Source organism: Epargyreus clarus, unplaced genomic scaffold, assembly GCF_041222505.1.
Source record: "Epargyreus clarus isolate Ecla_fem2 unplaced genomic scaffold, WU_Ecla_fem_2.2 ptg000026l, whole genome shotgun sequence".
Lineage (NCBI taxonomy): Eukaryota > Metazoa > Arthropoda > Insecta > Lepidoptera > Hesperiidae > Epargyreus > Epargyreus clarus.
This window is the reverse complement of record NW_027332233.1, coordinates 2,289,823-2,307,269: the sequence shown is the minus strand read 5'-3', so window position 1 is coordinate 2,307,269 and position 17,447 is coordinate 2,289,823. Positions and strand designations below refer to the sequence as shown.

At 49.7% G+C, this 17,447-nt stretch overlaps 1 protein-coding gene across 1 annotated transcript in view; it reads right to left on the bottom strand.

The window, feature by feature from the left end:
- Hml (hemolectin) overlaps nt 1-17,447 on the bottom strand; it is a 69,818-nt gene that overhangs the window by 1,733 nt on the left and 50,638 nt on the right. Inside the window, exons 60-75 of the mRNA XM_073087752.1 lie at nt 15,680-15,809; nt 15,390-15,476; nt 14,448-14,607; nt 14,012-14,122; nt 13,419-13,637; nt 12,941-13,038; nt 12,098-12,301; nt 11,462-11,581; nt 10,335-10,493; nt 9,987-10,133; nt 9,536-9,655; nt 8,909-9,067; nt 8,415-8,561; nt 7,784-7,991; nt 1,255-1,428; nt 268-420 (exon numbers count right to left, since the gene is read on the bottom strand). Of these exons, the coding sequence (XP_072943853.1) occupies nt 268-420; nt 1,255-1,428; nt 7,784-7,991; nt 8,415-8,561; nt 8,909-9,067; nt 9,536-9,655; nt 9,987-10,133; nt 10,335-10,493; nt 11,462-11,581; nt 12,098-12,301; nt 12,941-13,038; nt 13,419-13,637; nt 14,012-14,122; nt 14,448-14,607; nt 15,390-15,476; nt 15,680-15,809 (2,396 nt within the window). The remainder of the gene's footprint in view (nt 1-267; nt 421-1,254; nt 1,429-7,783; nt 7,992-8,414; nt 8,562-8,908; nt 9,068-9,535; nt 9,656-9,986; nt 10,134-10,334; nt 10,494-11,461; nt 11,582-12,097; nt 12,302-12,940; nt 13,039-13,418; nt 13,638-14,011; nt 14,123-14,447; nt 14,608-15,389; nt 15,477-15,679; nt 15,810-17,447) is intronic.

Sequence of the window (17,447 nt, the reverse complement as noted above, 5' to 3'; positions counted from 1 at the left end):
TATATTTTGTAATTTTCTGATAATAAATATATTTTGTATTTTTCTTAATGGATTCGACCAGATAAATCAATCTATTCAATTTTTGTCTACAAAAAATGGAAAGAAAATGTCTAGTATGCAATAATTGTCAAATTAGAAACATTAGGAGATTGAATATTAAGGTAAATAAGTTAAAAGGTTGCATTCATCAATTGTTTAGAAACATTAGGAGATTGAATATCAACAACGAGCGTTAACAAGTAAATAGAAAAAATATGGGTTACGTACTCCTATTGTACTCGGTGGGCGTGTCGCAGGTGCCGCGGCACTCGCGCAGGCCGCGCACGGGCGCGCGGTTGAGGCACAGCCCGTGCGGCGCCAGCTGCACGCGCACCGCCCCCACCGTCGCCTGCGCCGGCACCGGCATCGGCGCGCATTTCGCTGCGAATACACAAAATACAAGTGTTACGGCATGGCCGGATAGTGAGGATAGCGTAGCTTTAGCAACGTAGGTGAAAAAACTATTCTTGACTACCATTTTTTCGTTAAGCTATTCGTACAGGTACTACAAATACCTTATATTCTTATATCAAGGGTGTGGGGTCCTTGGGTGACCGCTACACTCTTTATCTTGTGTTGATGAAAACGCGTGGATGTATTTTGAAAGATTTAATGTCCTTGGTGTTACTAATCCTACATGGAGCTTGATTAATGTATGATTAGTGAGCACGCGCGATCGCCTTGGTGCTAACGAACGTACTAACCTTTTCGTGACAATTAAATAATCACGCGGCTCACATAAATTGCTGGCGCAGCAGAATGTACGACTTGCCTCGTACAAAAGGTGTAGATAAAGTCGCACTTACATGAAACATTATTAGCTGTCAGAAACTACAAAGCTCCTATGACTTTAAGCAGAACATTAAGCTTACGTGAAATTTCATTTTAAACCATGCTATGTGGTTAATATATTAACGAACTTACGAAAATGGTCCAAGAATAGGTCCCTGTGGAATACTGTAAAATATGTTTCAATGGTACTAGGAGAACTAGTCAATTAAACCTTCACTAGACCCTGGCTAACTATTGCTTTATCGACAAAAATACCATAGACAATAAAAAGGAACATTTTAATATTTTCCTGATGGTAACAGTATCAAAAGCTTTAACGAAGTCTAAAAAAATTATCTTAAAAAGTTAGATTTAATATAGCCTTATACTATCCTTATTCACTCTTCATGCTATAATTATTCGTATTTGAAGTTTCACACTTACAAAGAGACTGAGGTTTCTGTTTGCACACCTCGCAGCAGCCCTCCTTGACTCTGTCATCGAGGGGACACTCGGACAAGTTGGGACACTGCTGCTCGGCCGACGTCACGTACATTTCATTCGTTTCGTTGTTGCACGTGTAGGTTGTGCAGTTGTCCTCGGATTTCCATTCCTTGCCTGCAATTAATGCGAGTGGTTTATAATATTGTTAAATTAAATAGTGTTTTTGTATGGATTTTTTATTGTAATGCCGTCGGAGTTGGTCCCACAGGAGAGTTCTGCCACTTTCAGTGCCGTGGACTTTGGTTATGAATCCTCTCACTTTGAAAAGAGATCTGTGTCTAACAGTGGCTAGTAATCAGTTGACGACGACGAAGTGTGATTGTAAAGGGGACTTATTCACAAACCACTTTAATTGAGATGCGTGTAGGCGAATAGGGGCAATTTCCGAAATCGGACCTACGGCAGGGCGGCAGGTGTCCTAGATTGCCCCTGCCACCAAAACCTAAGCAGGTCAATATACTCTGTAACATTGCACAGCAGGCAAGTGTGTAGAGGTACTCCTAATATCGCGACGATCGCCAAGTACTCTAGTTTGCCCCAGCGATAGGTGTGTGAGTAGGCCGCACTAAGACTCTCGGTGGTCCTTGTCGGCGCTGCGTAGAGGACTCCGGGATCTCCAATGGAACGCAACCGGGGTTCTCTTAGCGGGTTGCCCCGTCGGGCTCCACCCAGGTGAGCGTGACGCTCGCCACACTGCCGGGTGTGCACGACGGTATGCGACCACATATATCGCTGTCCTTTTCGGGGCCGCCGGCCGGGCATTTCGAGCTCCCCCTCTTATCACCCGCAACCCCGGAAGTCCCTTTTCGTCGCCTCTTACGACAGGCAGGGGATGCTGTAGCCCTATTCTGGTTCCGGAACTACAGGGATAAGGTGAGTGAGTAGGTCGTATAAGTGTATCTTCGCGTGGTGTTAGTGACGTGCGGACGTACCGGGCTCGTAGAGTACCCCGGCGACGATGCAGGCGGTCTGCTCGCAGCGGCCGCAGCAGTGTCCGGGCGGCGGCGCGCTGTAGCTGTGTGCGCGTGTTAGTGACGTGACGTACCGGGCTCGTAGAGTACCCCGGCGACGATGCAGGCGGTCTGCTCGCAGCGGCCGCAGCAGTGTCCGGGCGGCGGCGCGCTGTAGCTGTGTGCGCGTGTTAGTGACGTGACGTACCGGGCTCGTAGAGTACCCCGGCGACGATGCAGGCGGTCTGCTCGCAGCGGCCGCAGCAGTGTCCGGGCGGCGGCGCGCTGTAGCTGTGTGCGCGTGTTAGTGACGTGACGTACCGGGCTCGTAGAGTACCCCGGCGACGATGCAGGCGGTCTGCTCGCAGCGGCCGCAGCAGTGTCCGGGCGGCGGCGCGCTGTAGCTGTGTGCGCGTGTTAGTGACGTGACGTACCGGGCTCGTAGAGTACCCCGGCGACGATGCAGGCGGTCTGCTCGCAGCGGCCGCAGCAGTGTCCGGGCGGCGGCGCGCTGTAGCTGTGTGCGCGTGTTAGTGACGTGACGTACCGGGCTCGTAGAGTACCCCGGCGACGATGCAGGCGGTCTGCTCGCAGCGGCCGCAGCAGTGTCCGGGCGGCGGCGCGCTGTAGCTGTGTGCGCGTGTTAGTGACGTGACGTACCGGGCTCGTAGAGTACCCCGGCGACGATGCAGGCGGTCTGCTCGCAGCGGCCGCAGCAGTGTCCGGGCGGCGGCGCGCTGTAGCTGTGTGCGCGTGTTAGTGACGTGACGTACCGGGCTCGTAGAGTACCCCGGCGACGATGCAGGCGGTCTGCTCGCAGCGGCCGCAGCAGTGTCCGGGCGGCGGCGCGCTGTAGCTGTGTGCGCGTGTTAGTGACGTGACGTACCGGGCTCGTAGAGTACCCCGGCGACGATGCAGGCGGTCTGCTCGCAGCGGCCGCAGCAGTGTCCGGGCGGCGGCGCGCTGTAGCTGTGTGCGCGTGTTAGTGACGTGACGTACCGGGCTCGTAGAGTACCCCGGCGACGATGCAGGCGGTCTGCTCGCAGCGGCCGCAGCAGTGTCCGGGCGGCGGCGCGCTGTAGCTGTGTGCGCGTGTTAGTGACGTGACGTACCGGGCTCGTAGAGTACCCCGGCGACGATGCAGGCGGTCTGCTCGCAGCGGCCGCAGCAGTGTCCGGGCGGCGGCGCGCTGTAGCTGTGTGCGCGTGTTAGTGACGTGACGTACCGGGCTCGTAGAGTACCCCGGCGACGATGCAGGCGGTCTGCTCGCAGCGGCCGCAGCAGTGTCCGGGCGGCGGCGCGCTGTAGCTGTGTGCGCGTGTTAGTGACGTGACGTACCGGGCTCGTAGAGTACCCCGGCGACGATGCAGGCGGTCTGCTCGCAGCGGCCGCAGCAGTGTCCGGGCGGCGGCGCGCTGTAGCTGTGTGCGCGTGTTAGTGACGTGACGTACCGGGCTCGTAGAGTACCCCGGCGACGATGCAGGCGGTCTGCTCGCAGCGGCCGCAGCAGTGTCCGGGCGGCGGCGCGCTGTAGCTGTGTGCGCGTGTTAGTGACGTGACGTACCGGGCTCGTAGAGTACCCCGGCGACGATGCAGGCGGTCTGCTCGCAGCGGCCGCAGCAGTGTCCGGGCGGCGGCGCGCTGTAGCTGTGTGCGCGTGTTAGTGACGTGACGTACCGGGCTCGTAGAGTACCCCGGCGACGATGCAGGCGGTCTGCTCGCAGCGGCCGCAGCAGTGTCCGGGCGGCGGCGCGCTGTAGCTGTGTGCGCGTGTTAGTGACGTGACGTACCGGGCTCGTAGAGTACCCCGGCGACGATGCAGGCGGTCTGCTCGCAGCGGCCGCAGCAGTGTCCGGGCGGCGGCGCGCTGTAGCTGTGTGCGCGTGTTAGTGACGTGACGTACCGGGCTCGTAGAGTACCCCGGCGACGATGCAGGCGGTCTGCTCGCAGCGGCCGCAGCAGTGTCCGGGCGGCGGCGCGCTGTAGCTGTGTGCGCGTGTTAGTGACGTGACGTACCGGGCTCGTAGAGTACCCCGGCGACGATGCAGGCGGTCTGCTCGCAGCGGCCGCAGCAGTGTCCGGGCGGCGGCGCGCTGTAGCTGTGTGCGCGTGTTAGTGACGTGACGTACCGGGCTCGTAGAGTACCCCGGCGACGATGCAGGCGGTCTGCTCGCAGCGGCCGCAGCAGTGTCCGGGCGGCGGCGCGCTGTAGCTGTGTGCGCGTGTTAGTGACGTGACGTACCGGGCTCGTAGAGTACCCCGGCGACGATGCAGGCGGTCTGCTCGCAGCGGCCGCAGCAGTGTCCGGGCGGCGGCGCGCTGTAGCTGTGTGCGCGTGTTAGTGACGTGACGTACCGGGCTCGTAGAGTACCCCGGCGACGATGCAGGCGGTCTGCTCGCAGCGGCCGCAGCAGTGTCCGGGCGGCGGCGCGCTGTAGCTGTGTGCGCGTGTTAGTGACGTGACGTACCGGGCTCGTAGAGTACCCCGGCGACGATGCAGGCGGTCTGCTCGCAGCGGCCGCAGCAGTGTCCGGGCGGCGGCGCGCTGTAGCTGTGTGCGCGTGTTAGTGACGTGACGTACCGGGCTCGTAGAGTACCCCGGCGACGATGCAGGCGGTCTGCTCGCAGCGGCCGCAGCAGTGTCCGGGCGGCGGCGCGCTGTAGCTGTGTGCGCGTGTTAGTGACGTGACGTACCGGGCTCGTAGAGTACCCCGGCGACGATGCAGGCGGTCTGCTCGCAGCGGCCGCAGCAGTGTCCGGGCGGCGGCGCGCTGTAGCTGTGTGCGCGTGTTAGTGACGTGACGTACCGGGCTCGTAGAGTACCCCGGCGACGATGCAGGCGGTCTGCTCGCAGCGGCCGCAGCAGTGTCCGGGCGGCGGCGCGCTGTAGCTGTGTGCGCGTGTTAGTGACGTGACGTACCGGGCTCGTAGAGTACCCCGGCGACGATGCAGGCGGTCTGCTCGCAGCGGCCGCAGCAGTGTCCGGGCGGCGGCGCGCTGTAGCTGTGTGCGCGTGTTAGTGACGTGACGTACCGGGCTCGTAGAGTACCCCGGCGACGATGCAGGCGGTCTGCTCGCAGCGGCCGCAGCAGTGTCCGGGCGGCGGCGCGCTGTAGCTGTGTGCGCGTGTTAGTGACGTGACGTACCGGGCTCGTAGAGTACCCCGGCGACGATGCAGGCGGTCTGCTCGCAGCGGCCGCAGCAGTGTCCGGGCGGCGGCGCGCTGTAGCTGTGTGCGCGTGTTAGTGACGTGACGTACCGGGCTCGTAGAGTACCCCGGCGACGATGCAGGCGGTCTGCTCGCAGCGGCCGCAGCAGTGTCCGGGCGGCGGCGCGCTGTAGCTGTGTGCGCGTGTTAGTGACGTGACGTACCGGGCTCGTAGAGTACCCCGGCGACGATGCAGGCGGTCTGCTCGCAGCGGCCGCAGCAGTGTCCGGGCGGCGGCGCGCTGTAGCTGTGTGCGCGTGTTAGTGACGTGACGTACCGGGCTCGTAGAGTACCCCGGCGACGATGCAGGCGGTCTGCTCGCAGCGGCCGCAGCAGTGTCCGGGCGGCGGCGCGCTGTAGCTGTGTGCGCGTGTTAGTGACGTGACGTACCGGGCTCGTAGAGTACCCCGGCGACGATGCAGGCGGTCTGCTCGCAGCGGCCGCAGCAGTGTCCGGGCGGCGGCGCGCTGTAGCTGTGTGCGCGTGTTAGTGACGTGACGTACCGGGCTCGTAGAGTACCCCGGCGACGATGCAGGCGGTCTGCTCGCAGCGGCCGCAGCAGTGTCCGGGCGGCGGCGCGCTGTAGCTGTGTGCGCGTGTTAGTGACGTGACGTACCGGGCTCGTAGAGTACCCCGGCGACGATGCAGGCGGTCTGCTCGCAGCGGCCGCAGCAGTGTCCGGGCGGCGGCGCGCTGTAGCTGTGTGCGCGTGTTAGTGACGTGACGTACCGGGCTCGTAGAGTACCCCGGCGACGATGCAGGCGGTCTGCTCGCAGCGGCCGCAGCAGTGTCCGGGCGGCGGCGCGCTGTAGCTGTGTGCGCGTGTTAGTGACGTGACGTACCGGGCTCGTAGAGTACCCCGGCGACGATGCAGGCGGTCTGCTCGCAGCGGCCGCAGCAGTGTCCGGGCGGCGGCGCGCTGTAGCTGTGTGCGCGTGTTAGTGACGTGACGTACCGGGCTCGTAGAGTACCCCGGCGACGATGCAGGCGGTCTGCTCGCAGCGGCCGCAGCAGTGTCCGGGCGGCGGCGCGCTGTAGCTGTGTGCGCGTGTTAGTGACGTGACGTACCGGGCTCGTAGAGTACCCCGGCGACGATGCAGGCGGTCTGCTCGCAGCGGCCGCAGCAGTGTCCGGGCGGCGGCGCGCTGTAGCTGTGTGCGCGTGTTAGTGACGTGACGTACCGGGCTCGTAGAGTACCCCGGCGACGATGCAGGCGGTCTGCTCGCAGCGGCCGCAGCAGTGTCCGGGCGGCGGCGCGCTGTAGCTGTGTGCGCGTGTTAGTGACGTGACGTACCGGGCTCGTAGAGTACCCCGGCGACGATGCAGGCGGTCTGCTCGCAGCGGCCGCAGCAGTGTCCGGGCGGCGGCGCGCTGTAGCTGTGTGCGCGTGTTAGTGACGTGACGTACCGGGCTCGTAGAGTACCCCGGCGACGATGCAGGCGGTCTGCTCGCAGCGGCCGCAGCAGTGTCCGGGCGGCGGCGCGCTGTAGCTGTGTGCGCGTGTTAGTGACGTGACGTACCGGGCTCGTAGAGTACCCCGGCGACGATGCAGGCGGTCTGCTCGCAGCGGCCGCAGCAGTGTCCGGGCGGCGGCGCGCTGTAGCTGTGTGCGCGTGTTAGTGACGTGACGTACCGGGCTCGTAGAGTACCCCGGCGACGATGCAGGCGGTCTGCTCGCAGCGGCCGCAGCAGTGTCCGGGCGGCGGCGCGCTGTAGCTGTGTGCGCGTGTTAGTGACGTGACGTACCGGGCTCGTAGAGTACCCCGGCGACGATGCAGGCGGTCTGCTCGCAGCGGCCGCAGCAGTGTCCGGGCGGCGGCGCGCTGTAGCTGTGTGCGCGTGTTAGTGACGTGACGTACCGGGCTCGTAGAGTACCCCGGCGACGATGCAGGCGGTCTGCTCGCAGCGGCCGCAGCAGTGTCCGGGCGGCGGCGCGCTGTAGCTGTGTGCGCGTGTTAGTGACGTGACGTACCGGGCTCGTAGAGTACCCCGGCGACGATGCAGGCGGTCTGCTCGCAGCGGCCGCAGCAGTGTCCGGGCGGCGGCGCGCTGTAGCTGTGTGCGCGTGTTAGTGACGTGACGTACCGGGCTCGTAGAGTACCCCGGCGACGATGCAGGCGGTCTGCTCGCAGCGGCCGCAGCAGTGTCCGGGCGGCGGCGCGCTGTAGCTGTGTGCGCGTGTTAGTGACGTGACGTACCGGGCTCGTAGAGTACCCCGGCGACGATGCAGGCGGTCTGCTCGCAGCGGCCGCAGCAGTGTCCGGGCGGCGGCGCGCTGTAGCTGTGTGCGCGTGTTAGTGACGTGACGTACCGGGCTCGTAGAGTACCCCGGCGACGATGCAGGCGGTCTGCTCGCAGCGGCCGCAGCAGTGTCCGGGCGGCGGCGCGCTGTAGCTGTACGCGCGCGGGCAGTCGCGCTCGCACGTGCGCGTGTTGGCCGCTGCAGACAGCTGCGCCGCCGCGTCGCGCGTGCACGTGTAGTTCACGCACGGGTCGTCGGTGGTCCAGCTCTGGCCCTCCTGGATACAACATTAACGAGTTTCTATGTTAGAACATATAGTGACCTTGAGTCATTAATGAATATTTATAAAAATGCTAAGTAACATTAAGGAATGTATGTATTAAGAATCATAGATAACTATAGATATCTCACCGCCTTGTAATTGACGGCACAAACGGCAAAATGGCTGACAAACAGTCAGCCATTTTCCCATTATGTCTCCGACTGTCACGGTGTAATTTACTCGGAAAAATGCCGACATGCGCAGTAAAGTGGTGCAAAAACAACACGAAATGGAAGAAAAAGTGCGGAAATGCTCTAAAAAACTACATTATTTGAATATTTTTCAAATACGAAAATATCTAATATTATCTGAGTATTAGCCTGAAAATCTTCGAAAACAGATTAAAAACTACAATAGCAATTATCGACTAAAACATACCTGATAGATTTTGTCACCAACACGACACGCGACCGGCTCTACTTTGGGACAGCACTTCCCGGGCACTTTCTCCTCACTGAGTACGAACTGCTTCTTCATGGCTTCAGACACTTCTGGGCACGTCTCATTCGAGCATTTCACTTGAAGCTGCAAGTGACAAAGTGTCAATGAGTTCATTTTTGTAAAAAAAAATTGAAGTTTTTTTGTCGATGAAGTATAAATCTGTACACAAATTCTTATTTTTGTGGACGACCAAGTACTTTAGGTTAACACATTGGTTAGAGAGTCCCAATCCTGTATGGTCTCAATAAAGATAATAGCGTCATCTTGCGTGTACGAAGCCAAAAACCATGGCATAGGTTTAAATCATGAAATAATAATAAAATCAGTAATATTTAACGTGGTGCTAAAATATTTTTGGGAGACCTTTAGAGAAAAAGTTCCAGTAGCATTACCAATTATCTTCTCTAACGAAGTGTGAAATATCAACTCACAGTTCCATTGACATTGATGCAGGTGTAGTTGGTGCAGAAGTCGTCGGATGTCCAAACGCTGCCGATGTCCTTCAGCTGTCCGTCCACCACGCACGCCACGGGCACGCACTTGCCGCAGCACTTGCCGCTCTCCGGGGCCGCTGGCTCGTAGCTCCAGCCCTGGGAAAAGGGAACTTTTTAATGTAGCTTTTAAAAGGGAATGTGGGCACGTGTGAGCCTTTGGCCGCTGGGGTAATCCGGGGAATGTGTGTGTGGAACATTTTTGATAATATGGGGAACAGGAAAAATAAACCAAATAATTCCTTAAAAGTTCCTTAATTGTATCAGGCGTTGCTTTGCGAAATCCATGCTATATGCTGGTATTTAAACATTTTAAACCATGCATATTTTTTTGGATTTGCACCGATCCTGCCTGGGAGGTGGGATGGCACATATTTATTCCTATTTTAAATATTATATTTGAAGATGATTATTTATTTATTTACTCTTTATAGAACATATTTAAAAATGTGTACAAAAGGCAGACTTAATGCTAAATAACATTTTCTACCAGCCAGCCTTAAATATGCAGAAAAACGAAAGGCTAAAGGATTATGAGTTAGTAAATAGAAATCCACAGTATCTTACAGCTTGGCAGTCGGTGTTGCAGGATTTCACGGTAGTGAGCACCTCCAGCTTGCCGTCTTCACGTTGCGAGCACTCGTACGACTCGCACACCTTCTCCATAGACGTCCACTTCTCGCCGACCTGTGGAAAGAAATATACACTGAAATTAGCATCAGCCTGCGACTTTGTTCGCATAGGCTTTAAGACAAGTAGGTTATTTTGTAATATGACGAGTTTCTTCAAAAACTCCTCGACGACTAGTTTCTGAAAAACCTCTCATAAGAATATTATCTTATCAGGAACTGATGACAGATGTCTATGAGCATGCTCGTTTGCTTAAATATGATAAAAACTCAGGGAAAAGGGAGTGGTGTCATTCCAGGCCACCTGACAGTTATATTTATTTCATTGTGTAAATTTGGACCCCACATAGAACTAAGAAATAACTATAGAATTTGTAACTAAAACATACCTGATAGACTTTATCATCGACACGACACGCGACCGGCTTTATCTTGGGACAGCACTTCCCGGGCACCTTCTCTTCGTTCAGCACGAACTCCTTCTTCATAGCTTCAGACACTTCTGGGCACGTTTCATTAGAACTTTTCACTTGAAGCTGCAGGGGAAAAGACTATTAGTATTATGATTAATTTTAGAAACATATTTTTATATGGGATGTTAATCTGCCGCATTACTCTATACTTCTAGAGGACTACATTTTTTTGATTAATTTCCAATTAACATTGATGATTCGCGTGTCGAAACAGCGACATCTTGTGTGTGTGTGTGAGATATTTAAGAACCCATCTTTACTCACAGTTCCATTGACGTTGATGCAGGTGTAGTTGGTGCAGAAGTCGTCGGAGGTCCAGACGCTGCCGATGTCCTTCAGCTGTCCGTCCACCACGCACGCCACGGGCACGCACTTGCCGCAGCACTTGTCGCTCTCTGGGGCTGCTGGCTCGTAGCTCCAGCCCTGCGGAACGATAAGGAACTTGAAGTTTTGATATTTTAGGGATGTTGGCATGGTGTACGAAGTAAGTTTAAGTTGAAACAAGGCAATGAATTCTACGAAATACCTTCTAGATATTTGATTTTAGAACATAATTCGAAGAAGAAGTCGGGTCCGATAATCTATCGTATGGTGGTTCATTAAAAAAACACGAAATTTTAACCCTGAATCTTCGACGGCAACAGCGAGACTATATGTTTTTGTATAAAATTTTAAATAACTTTATCGATTCCCCTGACCTTTTGGAAATGATCAGCTTAAAAGTACCGTCAAAAAGTATTCGCCGACCTAATAATTTATTTGCTGTTCCTATATCGAGTACTCAATTCACCTCTAACTCATTTTTCAATCGTTGCTTGGCTGCCTACAATGAACATATTGGTCATATTGATCCTTTTTGTCAATCTATCTCTAAATTTAAAGTAAAAGTTAATCAATCCTTATTTGAAAAAATGTATAATACCTTGTAATATGTAACTACTAAACATAATAAAATGTACCTTGAGACACAATTCAGTATTTAAAAACTTTTAAATTTAAAGTAAAATCTAATCAATCCTTATTTGAAAAATGTATAATACCTTATAATATGTAACTACTAAAACACACTAAAATGTTCCTTGAGATACAATTCAATATTTAAAAACTAGTAAATTTAAAGTAAAAGTTAATTAATCCTTATTTAAAAAATGTATTATACCTTGTAATATGTAACTACTAAAACACACTAAAATGTACCTTGAGATACAATTCAATATCTTAAAAACTTGTCTAATGTATTTTTAATACACAAATTGTTGGCACTCAAAGTCTAGAATAACATATATTAAGTTAGTTTAAGATGTTGTAATGTAATACATGACTGTCTGTGTCCAAAATACAATAAAATAAATAAATAAAATAATTGTTTACAAGAATCTTCAGTATCTTACAGCTTGGCAGTCAGTGTGGCAGGATTGCACGGTGGTGAGCACTTCCAACTTGCCATCATCACGCTGCGAGCACACGTACGACTCGCATACGTTCTCGGTAGATGTCCAGTTCTCGCCAATCTGCCAACAGAAAAATATATTTATATTAGTTTCTACCTGTGACTTCGCTTACATGGATGGTTGTGAGATAAGTGCATCGGTATAGGTAATAGGTAAAATCAGTTATATCAGCATGCACTCTAAAAAGCAGTGATAGCCTATTATTATTCTAAAAAGTAGTGATAGTATATTAAGAGACTTAGCCTCTTGATCGAGGGGTCCAGGGTTAAAAAGTCAGGCACACACTAGGCAAAGGCCTTTTCAAAGTTACGTGCGTATTAGAAATTAATTACCACTTGCTTAAATGGTGAAGGCAAACATCGTGGGGGGACCTTTATACCTGAGAGTTTTCAAAGGTATGTGAAGTCTACAAATTCGCACTTGGCCAGCGCGGTAGACTATTACTTCTTATTTTGATAGGCGACCCGTGCCCAGCAGTGGGACAGTAATGGGTTGATGATGATGATGATGATGACTTCTTCATGAAAAAAACTTTCACATGATTCACAGTATCGGCCGGCTCGGAGGCGGTGGTACCTTGTAGACGTTCCCCTGGTGCTTGCAGGCGACGTAGACGGGCACGGGGCAGCAGGCGAAGGGCACGGCGCGCGGCTCCAGCACGGCGGCGGCGTCGCGCAGCGCCGGGCACTCCGTCACGCTGCACGCCGCGCCCGGCGCCGCGCCGCCGCCCGCCGCGCAGCGGCACGAGCGGCACGGGCCGTCCGCCCACGTCTCGTCCAGCTGGAATGGTGCGAGTGTTGGGAAGATATCTTATACAGACGTTATTTAACACGTCGATAATTATAGAGCCACCAAAAATACTTAATACAAAAAATATTAGACTGTTGCTAGTCGTCCGCTGAATGGGCGACTCTTTTTTGTCCGGTAATGAGTGCCGGTAATTTAGTTTAGATATTTTTATTTTGTTTTCCGACCTAATGTAACTAATATTCTGTTTTAAGATCTCATACTAGTACTCACAATAATCACATTACATGCCATGCTTAGTCTATTGTCACTAAAAGAATTAAATTCTTGGTCTAAGATCCCGATAGGTAATCAAGTTAGCCTGCCCAAGAACTGAGACAGGAAAAAATAGTCAACCTAACGTTTGGATATTATATAGTCTTCATACTTTCGATTAGTATATAATTTTTCTATTCACGAAACCAGTAAAATGTTTAAGAAAAAAATATCATATTCATGACTGAACTTTTTTAGTCAACCCATTTGCAATATACTTTTTGACATATTTAATTAGATATAAAAAACATTTCATCCATTAACCAGCTCGGTAAAGGTCGTCTTATATCAGTATCTTCTACTTTCTCAAATAAAAAGGTTTAAATTAAATTTTAAAGAAAAGGAAAATAAACTCACCTCTTTCAACACATACTGTAACTTGGCACGCGGTTTTTCTCCGCCCTGTGGCGCTGCCTCCCATTCCAATTGCACCACGCACTTGTCTTTCGGTAATTCTGAAATTATCATAATGATTATTAATATTCAGCATGGTTGAGTCCAACCAATGTTCCCTATATATTTTAAGTTGTATCTTCGCTTATAATCATATCAATAATGGGGAACCCTCTCGGAGATAATAACGCAAGTTTTGTAAAGCTCATATATTATAGCCATAGACGGCAACAATCTAAGGATATCTTTATTACACCAGGTTATATGGTGCCTAGTCGTGACGCAAGTCAAAGTTATTAAATAAAATATGCGCATATTTGCTAGTGACTTTGGTGGTTTTCAAAGTCTGGAATTTTAGACGAATGAACAGGGTGGGCAACAGCGCTGGGTACCGATACTCCTCATCACACCAGACTAAATCAGAAAACTTAGCAAAGCTCACCACACTTATGCTCCGGGCAGCACTTCCCAGTGACATTGGTGGTCTCCAACTTGTGGAAGTCCGGGCAGCTGGGCGGCGCGGGGCAGGTCAGCGGGCGGCACAGCAGCTGCGCGCGCGGACAGCAACCGCTGCTGTCGATGCTGCGAACCACGCCCGGCTCCATCACGTCCACTTCGCTGTCGCTGGGGATGTGCTCGCACTCGCTCGGTGGCTTGCATTCTGTTGCCAACGTTAATTCATTCAAATATGTTTTAATTATACTTTCCGAAGTACTACGAAAACCCTATATTCCACAGTAGAACTTCTAACCTCTATTAAAACCATTAGCAAACCGGCTCTCTCTACATATAAAAAAGATAGTTTCTATATGATCTGTCTGTCCGTTTGTGCGTTTATTACTGGAAAAACTTATTTATATTAATAGAAAAAAAATTGTAACATGAAAAAAAAATTAAAATTTGTATGTGCAGTTAGAAGTAGTAACAGAAAATATAAGATTTTCTTCAAGATCGGTTTACTTTTATATCATAAAAATTCAATAAGATTGACTGTATAGCCTACTATGTAAAAATAATGCGTGAAATCATACTAACCGCAAACGAATTCCTTGCATCCGTTCTCGCCAGTTTTTTGCTTCAGTACTTGGCCGAAACCGCATTCCATCTTCTTTGGTTCCTCGCACTTCTGGTCTTGTGGTTTCGGAACTGGAAGTAAAATAAAAATGTAGTATTTCCTGCAATCAGATGGATTCATCGGAATGTATCTGTTGCAAAACGAGGGTATTGCATAACATTGAAGTAGACAACACAGCCTTCTCGACGGAAGGGGTCACTTGGCAGCCAATGAACATCTATAACCGACTCCATATGGAGGGTTCTATCCGAATCAAATCACAGATGCGTTTTCATTCCTCAGGATTAAAACGGTCGATTTACATAAGTAATTGGATATCTATTTCACAACTGACGCACGTTAAAAATATGTGTGTCGATTCTACTAGCTAGTCTAAGGAAGTGTGGGTTCTCTTACCGCACATGTAGTCGGGGCAGCACGCGCCAGGCGCCTCGCGCGTGACGAGGTCCTCGCCGAGCGCGCACACGGGCGCGGCGCAGCGCTGCGAGGTGCACGCCACGTGCGCCGCGTTCTCGCCCGACACCTTGCTGCACGTGCATTTCGTGCATGCGTCCTCCTGCGCATGGACATTACGATGATTTATTGCTATCTTACATACAAAATTCTCGTGTCACAATGTTAGTTACCGTACTCCTCTGAAACAGGTTTACCGATTTTCACCAAATTTTATATGCATATTCAGTTGGTCTGAGAATCGGCTACTATCTATTTTTCATACCCCTAAGTGACAAGGATTGCTCACCCTTAACATTTTTATTTATCTGGCAACACAACGTTTGCCGGGACAGCTAGTAACATTATAGATATGCTTTATTGATTAACATATTGATATAGCATTGATGATGCTATAAGAATATTATTGTTATTAATACGGTCTGTGAATTGAATAAAAATTAAAATATATAGATGGCTACTGAATATATCTTCTTCCTATATAGTTGACTAGTATCCTACACCATTGTCAAATGTATAAACAAGGATTATTTAGGTTTTGAGTAACTCGACACAATACATATTAAATATGTTTTAAGATTAAACAGAAAAACAGATTCTTTCGTTAAAAATTCCTTCACACTTTTTTAAGAGTTCATAATATTACTAAATCAATGGGTACCTAAATAAATTAGGAAATTCTAGGACATCGAGAAGATTTTGATAATTTAATTAAAAATATCTTAGTTTCATGAAGGATAAATCAGCTATTTAATGTAGTTCAAACATTGTAAATAGAAACCAGGTATTCTAGGAATCAAGAAAGCCAGAGATCTGAGATATTATAGCCTTCACTACTCGCCCTGAACAGAAAAGGTAGTGCAAACCGTTAATGCAACCACTCACCTGCCACTCGTCGCCAGCGTAGTGTTCTTTATTCGCGTCGCACGGGAAGCATTTGTTCGGCTCTATACAAGTGTTGTTTACTCGTACCTGTCGATCATTTATTAGAACTGCATTAGACTGTAATGATTTTAAACGATCATAATATATAGTTAATTTGTCTTTGCTTAATAAACATCTATTATCGATCTGAAGATATCAATGGTTTTGGAATAATATTATTATGAAAGGTAGATTGTAGGGCATAGGTAATTACACCAGGAAATGCCCTACCATCTGAAAGTAGAACTCACTTGGCCCTCAGGACAGAAGCAGCCCTCGACGTCCAGCTGTTCGCACTTGTCGGGGTCCTCTTCAAGTTCATCGTTGTTGTCGCAGGAGCGCTCGCAGTCCACGCACGGCCGGTACACGAGCGGTGCCTCGCTGGATTATAGTATTATTTAGATAATGTTAATATTTATATCAACCTATTACTGTCCTAATATCGAGAACAGATCTCTTTGCAACGGAAAGACGAGAAGTTGAGAGGAGCTATGTAGTTATCTGGACATGAGAATTTTATAGAAAATTCTCATTACTCGTACAATATATTTCGTTTGATAACAGCGTAAACAGCGTGTCCAATATGAGCGCCGACTTCAGAAATATGTACTAAACCAACAATTATTTCAATTATTTTTTACTTTGTAGTGACATAGAAGTCGGTTTTATTTTTTTGTTAAAATTTTTTTTTTCACCCTTTTTAGTGATGATATGCTAACGTTTGTATTAATATTATGTAAAATTGTATAAAGGTGATCATGAATAAAGGTAAGGTCTGAATTCATACGGATTGGACCCACCCGCTCGCAGGGCGCTGCCGCGCCCTTGTCGCTTAGTTTTATATTGTCTTATATGTTCCAACCTAACCTAACCAATTCAATACGAAACACTATAGGCGAGGCTTTATGAGATACTAATTATTGGCTAGGTTAGGTAGGAACAGATAAGTAAATAAATCAAACTAGGTGGTAAAACTCTGCGAGTGGACCGGTCCAATCTACCTTAATTCAATAGTTAAGAAAAGAAAAAGGAGTTGAAGGTCAAATTTTTCATCATATGTCTCTGTCTAGCAACTTCATTACAACAAATGTATATTCTATATACTTAACATGGGAGGCACATCTGCATCATCAGGATTGAAGAATTGAAGGTCATATCTTCCATCATATGTCTCTACTCATGACCTCATCATATATTCGTAAGCTCCAAATGCCTAACTTGTATGATTGAGGCAGGAGGCACTTCTGCATTATCAGAGTTGAAGAGTAGAAGGTCAAATTTTCCATCATATATTTCTACCTATCAACCTTATTGAATATTCATAAGCATCAAATGGCTAACTTGTATGGTTGAGGCAGGAGGCACCTCTGCATTATCAGAGTTGAAGAGTAGAAGGTCAAATTTTCCATCTATTTCAACTTATCGATTTTATTAAATATCCATAAGTTCCAAATGCCTAACTTGTATGGTTGAGGCAGGAGGCACTTCTGCATTACCAGGGTTGAAGAGTTGAAGGTCAAATTTTCCATCATATCATGTTAACCTAGATACTCAATATTCATTTTAAGTTTCATGAGAATTGAGTGGGCAGAAGGTAAGTTGTCATAAAATATGTAAAAAGCAGGGGTAGTAATGATGAGTTCCACCCCATAACTTAAATTCTAATCATCAGAGCATACTAATGTTAAGGTAGGAAAGTACCGCAACGAAACTCCCTTTCATATGAAAAAAATAAAATTAAAATTGGTTAAGAAATACTCGACTTATTCAAGTTTATATGAAATCGGGTTTTTCCAATTTTCCGGGAAAACTGGCGGAAATTTTCAAATTTCCTCGAAATGGGACCCCCTGTGAAACTAGCCACATACAATGGTGTATGAATCATGTCGATCGGTCGCGGCATCGTGAAAAAATCGCCGAACAAACATAAAAAAAAAAAAAAAAATATATATACGGTCGAATTGAGAAACCTCCTTTTTTGAAGTCGGTTAAAAATAGGTTCTTTACAGAGCACTTTTT